Raw genomic sequence first — 10,721 nt, forward strand, 5'->3', positions numbered from 1 at the left:
ATCAAACCCTGAAGTGTATTTCAGATTTAACTCCATAGACTCTTGAGCCTCTTCCTTATGTCTCATTTGAGAGTTACATAAGATTCAAAAAAAGACAGCAGGGCAGGCTTCAAACTCTGCAGTTAGGGTATGTCTACACTACGGAATAAGGTCAAATTTATAGAAGTCGGTTTTTTAGAAATCGGTTTTATAAATTCAAGTGTGTGTGTCCCCACAGAAAATGCTCTAAGTGCATTAAGTGCATTAACTCGGCGGAGCGCTTCCACAGTACCGAGGCAAGCGTCGACTTCCGGAGCGTTGCACTGTGGGTAGCTATCCCACAGTTCCCGCAGTCTCCGCTGCCCATTGGAATTCTGGGTTGAGATCCCAATGCCTGATGGGGCTAAAACATTGTCGCGGGTGGTTCTGGGTACATATCGTCAGCCCCCCGTTCCCTCCCTCCCCCCGTGAAAGCAAGGGCAGACAATCATTTCGCGCCTTTTTTCCTGAGTTACCTGTGCAGACGCCATACCATGGCAAGCATGGAGCCCGCTCAGGTAACCGTCACCCTATGTCTCCTGGGTGCTGGCAGACGCGGTACGGCATTGCTACACAGTAGCAGCAACCCCTTGCCTTGTGGCAGCAGACGGTACAGTACGACTGGTAGCCGTCATCGTCATGTCTGAGGTGCTCCTGGTCGCCTCTGTGAGGTCGATCAGGAGCGCCTGGGCAGACATGGGCACAGGGACTAAATGTGGAGTGACTTGACCAGGTCATTCTCTTTAGTCCTGCAGTCAGTCCTATTGAACCGTCTTATGGTGAGCGGGCAGGCGATACGGACTGCTTGCAGTCGTACTGTACCATCTTCTGCCGAGCAGCCATGAGATGTGGATGGCATGCAGTCCTTCTGCACCGTCTGCTGCCAGCCAAAGATGTAAAAGATAGATGGAGTGGATCAAAACAAGAAATAGACCAGATTTGTTTTGTACTCATTTGCTTCCCCCCCTCCCCTGTCTAGGGGACTCATTCTTCTAGATCACACTGCAGTCACTTACAGAGAAGGTGCAGCAAGGTAAATCTAGCCATGTATCAATCAGAGGCCAGGCTAACCTTCTTGCTCCAATAAGGACAATAACTTAGGTGCACCATTTCTTATTGGAACCCTCCGTGAAGTCCTGCCTGAAATACTCCTTGATGTAAAGCCACCCCCTTTGTTGATTTTAGCTCCCTGAAGCCAACCCTGTAAGCGCCCCTCCCAGCGTCAGAGCAATGGCAAACAATCGGGCATCTGAGAGTGCTGTCCAGAGCAGTCACAATGGAGCACTCTGATGGGGCTAAAACATTGTCGCGGGTGGTTCTGGGTACGTGTCGTCAGGCCCCCGTTCCCTCCCTCCCTCCGTGAAAGCAAGGGCAGACAATCATTTCGCGCCTTTTTTCCTGAGTTACCTGTGCAGACGCCATACCACAGCAAGCATGGAGACCGCTCAGGTAACCGTCACCCTATGTCTCCTGGGTGCTGGCAGACGCGGTACGGCTTTGCTGCACAGTAGCAGCAACCCCTTGCCTTCTGGCAGCAGACGGTGCAATACGACTGGTAGTCATCCTCATCGTGTCCGAGGTGCTCCTGGCCGCGTCGGCTGGGAGCGCCTGGGCAGACATGGGCGCAGGGACTAAATTTGGAGTGACTTGACCAGGTCATTCTCTTTAGTCCTGCAGTCAGTCCTATTGAACCGTCTTATGGTGAGCGGGCAGGCGATACGGACTGCTAGCAGTCGTACTGTACCATCTTCTGCCAGGCAGGCAAGAGATGAGGATTGCTAGCAGTCGTATTGCACCATCTTCTGCCAGGCAGGCAAGAGATGGGGATGGCTAGCAGTCGTACTGTACCATCTTCTGCCGAGCAGCCATGAGATGTGGATGGCATGCAGTCCTTCTGCACCGTCTGCTGCCAGCCAAAGATGTAAAAGATAGATGGAGTGGGTCAAAACAAGAAATAGACCAGATTTGTTTTGTACTCATTTGCCTCCTCCCCTGTCTAGGGGACTCATTCCTCTAGGTCACACTGCAGTCACTCACAGAGAAGGTGCAGCGAGGTAAATCTAGCCATGTATCAATCAGAGGCCAGGCTAACCTCCTTGTTCCAATAACAACGATAACTTAGGTGCACCATTTCTTATTGGAACCCTCCGTGCAGTCCTGCCTGAAATACTCCTTGATGTACAGGCACCCCCTTTGTTGATTTTAGCTCCCTGAAGCCAACCCTGTAAGCCGTGTCGTCAGTCGCCCCTCCCTCCGTCAGAGCAACGGCAGACAATCGTTCCGCGCCTTTTTTCTGTGCGGACGCCATACCACGGCAAGCATGGAGCCCGCTCAGCTCACTTTGGCAATTAGGAGCACATTAACCACCACACGCATTATTCAGCAGTATATGCAGCACCAGAACATGGCAACGCGATACCGGGCGAGGAGGCGACATCAGCGCGGTCCCGTGAGTGATCAGGACATGGACACAGATTTCTCTGAAAGCATGGGCCCTGACAATGCATGCATCATGGTGCTAATGGGGCAGGTTCATGCTGTGGAATGCCAATTCTGGGCTCGGGAAACAAGCACAGACTGGTGGGACCGCATAGTGTTGCAGGTCTGGGACGATTCCCAGTGGCTACGAAACTTTCGCATGCGTAAGGGCACTTTCATGGAACTTTGTGACTTGCTTTCCCCTGTCCTGAAGCGCATGAATACCAAGATGAGAGCAACCCTCACAGTTAAGAAGCGAGTGGCGATAGCCCTGTGGAAGCTTGCAACGCCAGACAGCTACCAGTCAGTTGGGAATCAATTTGGAGTGGGCAAATCTACTGTGGGGGCTGCTGTGATGCAAGTAGCCCACGCAATCAAAGATCTGCTGATATCAAGGGTAGTGACCCTGGGAAATGTGCAGGTCATAGTGGATGGCTTTGCTGCAATGGGATTCCCTAACTGTGGTGGGGCTATAGACGGAACCCATATCCCTATCTTGGCACCGGAGCACCAAGCCGCCGAGTACATAAACCGCAAGGGGTACTTTTCGATAGTGCTGCAAGCTCTGGTGGATCACAAGGGATGTTTCACCAACATCAACGTGGGATGGCCGGGAAAGGTGCATGATGCTCGCATCTTCAGGAACTCTGGTCTGTTTCAAAAGCTGCAGGAAGGGACTTTATTCCCAGACCAGAAAATAACTGTTGGCGATGTTGAAATGCCTATATGTATCCTTGGGGACCCAGCCTACCCCTTAATGCCATGGCTCATGAAGCCATACACAGGCAACCTGGACAGTAGTCAGGAGCTGTTCAACTACAGGCTGAGCAAGTGCAGAATGGTGGTAGAATGTGCATTTGGACGTTTAAAGGCGCGCTGGCGCAGTTTACTGACTCGCTTAGACCTCACCGAAACCAATATTCCCACTGTTATTACTGCTTGCTGTGTGCTCCACAATATCTGTGAGAGTAAGGGGGAGACGTTTATGGCGGGGTGGGAGGTTGAGGCAAATCGCCTGGCTGCTGGTTACGCGCAGCCAGACACCAGGGCGGTTAGAAGAGCACAGGAGGGCGCGGTACGCATCAGAGAAGCTTTGAAAAACAGTTTCATGACTGGCCAGGCTACGGTGTGAAAGTTCTGTTTGTTTCTCCTTGATGAACCCCCACGCCCCTTGGTTCACTCTACTTCCCTGTAAGCTAACCACCCGCCCCTCCTCCCTTCAATCACCGCTTGCAGAGGCAATAAAGTCATTGTTGCTTCACATTCATGCATTCGTTATTCATTCATCACACAAATAGGGGGATGACTACCAAGGTATCCCAGGAGGGGTGGTGGAGGAGGGAAGGAAAATGCCACACAGCACTTTAAGCACAGCACTTTAAAAGTTTACAACTTTAAAATTTATTGAATGACAGCCTTCTTTTTTTTGGGCAATCCTCTGTGGTGGAGTGGCTGGTTGGCCGGAGGCCCCCCCACCGCGTTCTTGGGCGTCTGGGTGTGGAGGCTATGGAACTTGGGGAGGAGGGCGGTTGGTTACAGAGGGGCTGCAGTGGCAGTCTGTGCTCCAGGTGCCTTTGCTGCAGCTCAACCATACACTGGAGCATACTGGTTTGGTCCTGCAGCAGCCTCAGCATTGAATCCTGCCTCCTCTCATCACGCTGCCGCCACCTTTGAGCTTCAGCCCTGTCTTCAGCCCGCCACTTACTCTCTTCAGCCCGCCACTTACTCTCTTCAGCCCTCCACCTCTCCTCCCGGTCATTTTGTGCTTTCCTGCACTCTGACATTATTTGCCTCCACGCATTCGTCTGTGCTCTGTCAGTGTGGGAGGACAGCATGAGCTCGGAGAACATTTCATCGCGAGTGTGTTTTTTTTTCTTTCTAAGCTTCACTAGCCTCTGGGAAGGAGAAGATCCTGTGATCATTGAAACACATGCAGCTGGTGGAGAAAAAAAAAGGGACAGCGGTATTTAAAAAGACACATTTTATAAAACAGTCGCTACACTCTTTCAGGGTAAACCTTGCTGTTAACATTACATACATAGCACATGTGCTTTCGTTACAAGGTTGCATTTTGCCTCCTCCCACCGCGTGAACGGATTTTGGTTGAATGCCAGCAAACATACACTGCAATGCTTTGTTCTACAGTGATTCCCCAGTACGTGTTGCTGGCCTGGAGTGGTAAAGTGTCCTACCATGAAGGACGAAATAAGGCTGCCCTCCCCAGAAACCTTTTGCAAAGGCAGAACCGCAAATGCCAGGGCAAAGTAATCCTTTCACATGCTTGCTTTTAAACCATGTATAGCATTTTAAAAGGTACACTCACCAGAGGTCCCTTCTCCGCCTGCTGAGTCCAGGAGGCAGCCTTGGGTGGGTTCGGGGGGTACTGGCTCCAGGTCTAGGGTGAGAAACAGTTCCTGGCTGTCGGGAAAACCGGTTTCTCCGCTTGCTTGCTGTGAGCTATCTACAACCTCCTCCTCATCATCTTCTTCGTCCCCAAAACCTACTTCCGTATTGCCTCCATCTCCATTGAAGGAGTCAAACAACACGGCTGGGGTAGTGGTGGCTGAACCCCCTAAAATGGCATGCAGCTCATCATAGAAGCGGCACGTTTGGGGCTCTGACCCAGAGCGGCTGTTCGCCTCTCTGGTTTTCTGGTAGGCTTGCCTCAGCTCCTTCAGTTTCACGCGGCACTGCTTCGGGTCCCTGTTATGGCCTCTGTCCTTCATGCCCTGGGAGATTTTCACAAAGGTTTTGGCATTTCGAAAACTGGAACGGAGTTCTGATAGCACGGATTCCTCTCCCCAAACAGCAATCAGATCCCGTACCTCCCGTTCGGTCCATGCTGGAGCTCTTTTGCGATTCTGGGACTCCATCATGGTCACCTCTGCTGATGAGCTCTGCATGGTCACCTGCAGCTTGCCACGCTGGCCAAACAGGAAATGAGATTCAAAAGTTCGCGGTTCTTTTCCTGTCTACCTGGCCAGTGCATCTGAGTTGAGAGCGCTGTCCAGAGCGGTCAGAATGGAGCACTCTGGGATAGCTCCCGGAGGCCAATACCATCGAATTGTGTCCACAGTACCCCAAATTCGAGCCGGCAACGTCGATTTAAGCGCTAATCCACTTGTCAGGGGTGGAGTAAGGAAATCGATTTTAAGAGCCCTTTAAGTCGAAATAAAGGGCTTCATTGTGTGGACGGGTGCAGGTTTAAATCGATTTAACGCTGCTAAATTCGACCTAAAGTCCTAGTGTAGACCAGGGCTTAGTCCCATGCCCTCATTTCTAGAGTGCCTCTTTAGAGCTACCAGAAGGTAACAAACAACGATTTTCAATTTGAACTGCATTCTTTAAAGGCACCCCCCCCCCATCCACATAGTTATTCTAAATAGTTCCTTTTATTTTTAGATTTAGTGCTTTGGACAGCTGCTCAGGTACCAATAAAACTCTGAGAATGCTTCACAATGCAAATACTTTAGCTATCTCACTGCCAACATAAATAAAAGCTAAATATAGGTTGTCAAAATACTACATTTTGTTTTAGTTATAAACTTAAAAATGTTCAAAGATCAAAATCACTGTCAAATAGTCAATTGCTTTCCCCACTTTCACCCTATATTTATGTCAAATGTAATTTTGTTGTCTTGGTTGCCTAGTCAACTGATTAAAAATAACATTTCACTAATCTCATAATATCAGATTTATAGAATTTATTAAAGCCAAAGCATACTCATGATGTTTCATAAAAATAATCAAGAATGAAGGATCTACATCACTAGCCACACTCAAGGTTGGACTAGACACTCATCTCTTAGGGATGATTTAGAAATGGTGAACTCAATTCTTCCACGATGTAGGGGGCAGATTACATGACTCACGAGGGATTCCTTCTAACCTAATGATTCTGATTCAGCCGTAGCATCACACAGTCTGAGGCCTGTTTTTGTTAGAGTATTCCTAATGATATACTAATGAGGCTAATATTTTTTCCTATATTAGTGGGTCCCATCCAAAGCACTAAGTAATAAAGTATATGTTAAAAATAATCTGTATAAGCAACACGTAATATGAATCTGAACTCAGGGAAGAACTACAGTTGCCTTAGTTGCCCCAGTTGCCTTAGGAAAAGTGCACTTTCCTTTGCCTTCCCTTGTGGGCAGAAAAAATATTGCATACAAGTCTCAGATCCATACTAAGATATTTTCTTTTCAATTCTTGGCATTCAATCCATTAAAATGTTAAGCTCTACCAGTAAGATTCATCAAGGGCCTGATCCAGGTGCCATTAAAGTCAATGTATTGACTTCAGTGGACTTTGCCTCTGGCCCCAAGTTAAGTATATACTAATATTTTTCTTTTGCTTTCTAGGATATTGTATAAAATTGTTGCACCAAGCTCAAGCCCTGGACAAGAGCAGCTGAGTGCACTTTGCCCCATTGACCTATAAGAGAAAATGCCTGCCAGAAAAAGAAAGAAGTTTGTTGAATATTTCTGAATTCCTGCTGAAGATGAAGAGAAGAGAAGAGAGGGTTACAAGCAAATATAGCATTTTACACAAGATGGGAAAAGACCCAAGTGTGACCGTAAGAGCCTCTCAGTGTCAACTGGCAAAGGGTTCATTCACTGTTCTGTCAGCAACTCCTATCAGGCGTGACTAACTCAGTACAACTAACATATTGTTTTCATACTATTTCCAAAAAGCATCTTGTGAGGTATTAAATGGAAGTCAGTGACACACTAATGAATTATATTATTGTGTTATGTTTGTATTAACACTATGTGAGGAATTATGTATATCTACTGATATTAAGTTTAAAGTCTGTAACCAAAGGAAGAAATAAGTTTTCTTCCAGACAGAGGGAAGGTAGTTATCTCTCTGTCAAATGTAAATGTAATACTTTCATCCCCTGGACAGATGATCTAATCTCCCTCATAGAGTTCTTCTACAACTTCAACAATCATCACCCATCCATCAAACTCGCTTTAGAACACTCATGGACCAGGATCAACTTCCTGGACACCATGCTTCGACGTGGAACCCTGCAAACAATTATATACAAAAAACCTTCAGATCACAATACCTACTTTCACAATCCAAGTAATCACCCCAAACACACCAAGAAATCTGTTACCTACAGCCAGGCACTCAGATACCACAAAAAATGGTCTGAGGAGAAAGTTTAGGATATACACCTTAACCTACTTAAACATGATCCTAATAAAGACACTATATTTATGACTTATTATAACAATGAGTAACCCACTAAGCCCCCTTCTTTGTCTTATGACTGCAGAGCAGTTAACTGGCCACTTTACCTTGAATGGTCTCTTACAATGTGTGTTAGCTACTTATGCTGAATAATCTATTCCACCTTGTCTTTAGCTCTGACACTCCCAGTACGTTTCTCAGACCTGAAAAAGGGTTCATGGAAGCTTTTTCATAGATTCATAGATATTAAGGTCCGAAGGGACCATTATGATCATCTAGTCCGACCTCCTGCACAGCACAGGCCACAGAAACTCACCCACCCACTCCTGCGAAAAACCTCTCACCTATGTCTGAGCTACTGAAGTCCTCAAATCATGGTTTAAAGACTTCAAGGAGCAGAGAATCCTCCAGCAAGTGACCCGTGCCCCATGCTACAGAGGAAGGCGAAAAACCTCCAGGGCCTCTTCCAATCTGCCCTGGAGGAAAATTCCTTCCCGACCCCAAACATGGCGATCAGCTAAACCCTGAGGATATGGGCAAGATTCACCAGCCAGATACCCAGGAAAGAATTTTCTGTAGTAACTGAGCCTAAAAGAAGTTACCTCACCACCTTGTGTCTCAAATGTAAATTCAGCATGGTGAAGCTGATAGGAAGGAAGCCCCATTTGCATGTAGGTTCAACAGCAAAAACAGGCTGACAAGGGAATGTGAACTCAACACTGTGCCAACACACCAGAGAACAAACAACAGGGCAGAGAATGTTATCTGGGGGCACTTCAAAAGGATACATTTTAAAGGTTACTGGGCTATAAGAGGAAGGAAAAAGAACCCCTTTGTTATCCATTTACTGAGGAAACCCCGCATAGCATGTAGGGCAATAATGAAAGTCTGGATCCTGGCATGACTGAAAACTAGCAAGCTCTGCAGAAAAGGTTTTAGGTGAGAAACTGCTTTAGATAAGATTAACTTACTCAAGTTTTGTTCTAGTCTTGTAGAAGTGTTTTTTTTTTTTTGCTTTACTTGTAATCTGTTCTTTTTATCCTTGCTCATTACATTTTTGAATCTCTGTTCTTTGTTAATAAACATTCTCTTTTTATTTTAAATTTGTCTCAGTGCTGTGATATTAAATGTGCATCCTCAGTTGAATCAAGCAAGTGGGTGCATACAGTGTCTCTTTGGAGACAGCGGACTTGGTAATTACTCTAAGTGGCCACTGATGGGCTGGGCACTATAGGTAGACAGTTCTGAGGTGCTGGGGCACACCAAGTATTACTACAAGGAGGAATAAAGGCTGGCAGAGCTGAGCAGATTGTTTGGATGGCTAACAGACTGGGGTGACAGGTAGCTACACCAATTTAACACCAGCAAGTCTCTCTCTCACATAGGTAGTGGGTAACAAGGTGACTTACAGCCCTGACCACGCTGAAAGAAAGTCACACTGAGGAAAGCAGCTTTAGTACCATGAATTTACCAAAAAGGCTTTAATAATTATTTATAATCAACCAGAAAATACTTTGAAATAATACAGATTCAAATTCCCTACTTACTCAAGATTGAGATCTTATTAATTTAAGGTTATTGGCTTAAAAATTAGATCCACAACGTCGATGAATACATGACAAACAATTATACTGGTATTTAGTTTAAGCAACTGTTCTAAAGATATTGATGTTATTTTGATTTAAAAAGGCAGTAGTAATTAAATGTTGCCCATGGAGATATTTCAAGAAGCCAGCAATCACCAGCTAATGTAAAACATCCCTGCATGTGTGCTTGACTTATTGCTCAGAAATTTATTTTGAATGTGTCAGTTTTTCTATTCTAGAGGCAAAATGTTTATCTGTGTCTTTCCCAGAATTAACTCATTCACTTTTTTTTTTAAGCTCTGCTCACTCCAGCTAATTTTAATCAGTAAAGTAAATCTCAAAGAGTGATCACTTCTATCAATAGATCTTCAGTGCCCTGGCATTTTGCATCACAGTATGCTTTTGTAGCACATCATCTAGAAATGAGAGAATGGACAAACCTTCCCTCTTTCCTTTAGGGCATTCATTCCCAGCACTCAGGCCCTGAGCCAGAGCCCACTGACATTAAGGGAAGTCTTTCTGTTGGCACAATAGGCTTTGGATGAAGCACTAAGGGCTAGATTTTTCATTTTCTCAGGTGAACTGTTGGGTAATGATGCTCTGTTCTGTTAAATGGTTATATTTTCCATCACGAATCCACATAGCAAGGATTGCACCTGCTGGAGTGTGCCCTTTAGTGGTAGCTCTGCAGCATGACAGGTGCACCTGCCTCAGTTTTCCCCCTCAGGTTCCTTAAAAGACACTAGTGCACATTCTTAAATGTCAAGACTTACCCTATGTGGGGCTGGATTATTACCCTGCACATTGTAAACAGCCCTTATGCTCCCAAACCACAGTTCACACCAATCCCCGTGCACAATCACCACAGCTACTCCAGTGGACTGTTCTGGAACCACCACAACCATTCCAGCCGTCTCTTCTTTCCAGCCTTCGAAAGGCTTTTCCTGTGTCTTTTTGGGCTTTACTTGCTACTTGCCATACCTGGTCTCCAACCTTTAACAGCCTGCCTATACAGGGAACACCTGCCCCTTCTCAAGGGGCCTTAAAGGGACAGACCACCACATCACATCCTATTTTTCATTTTCATAACTAGAAAAACATCTAGAATCAGATTCACAATGGGATTTAGGCCCCAAAGTCCAACTATTAGGCACCACTAGCATTCACAAAACCCCTGCTCAGCTGTGGAGGTGCCTAAATTCCCCAGACACCTGAATTTTTGTTGTAAAAGTCCCCTCCCTGCCTAAGATGCTGCCTCTGCAGGTGCACACTGCTGCCTCAGGCAGGTGCCAGGACACCATTCTCTCACCCAAGCCCCGAAGGACCCTCAAACTAGGCATTGCCCCACCTCCTATTTCTGCAGGCCCAATGCAATAGGTGACTCTGTGTTCAGAGCACACCTAACTCCACACAAGACAGCAGGGGAGGACTTTACAT

At 46.4% G+C, this 10,721-nt stretch overlaps 1 protein-coding gene across 1 annotated transcript; it reads right to left on the reverse strand.

Annotated features, from left to right (window-relative positions):
* Window positions 1-3,614: 3,614 nt before the first annotated feature.
* LOC125638932 (uncharacterized) lies at window positions 3,615-7,473 on the reverse strand. The gene is made up of 2 exons (XM_048855242.2): window positions 4,820-7,473; window positions 3,615-4,432 (listed from the first exon to the last, which is right to left on the reverse strand). Exons 1-2 carry the CDS (start codon window positions 5,397-5,399, stop codon window positions 3,891-3,893), a joined length of 1,122 nt encoding a protein of 373 aa, XP_048711199.2. The 5' UTR covers window positions 5,400-7,473; the 3' UTR covers window positions 3,615-3,890.
* Window positions 7,474-10,721: the final 3,248 nt, after the last annotated feature.

Source organism: Caretta caretta, chromosome 6 (assembly GCF_965140235.1).
Source record: "Caretta caretta isolate rCarCar2 chromosome 6, rCarCar1.hap1, whole genome shotgun sequence".
NCBI classification, from domain to species: Eukaryota; Metazoa; Chordata; order Testudines; family Cheloniidae; genus Caretta; species Caretta caretta.

Coding starts and splice junctions, on each gene's coding strand:
- LOC125638932 (XM_048855242.2), bottom strand. CDS start 5,399: ATGCAGAGCTCATCAGCAGAGGTGACCATGATGGAGTCCCAGAATCGC. Junction 4,433..4,819: donor AGGCGGAGAAGGGACCTCTG/GTGAGTGTACCT, acceptor TTTCTCCACCAG/CTGCATGTGTTTCAATGATC.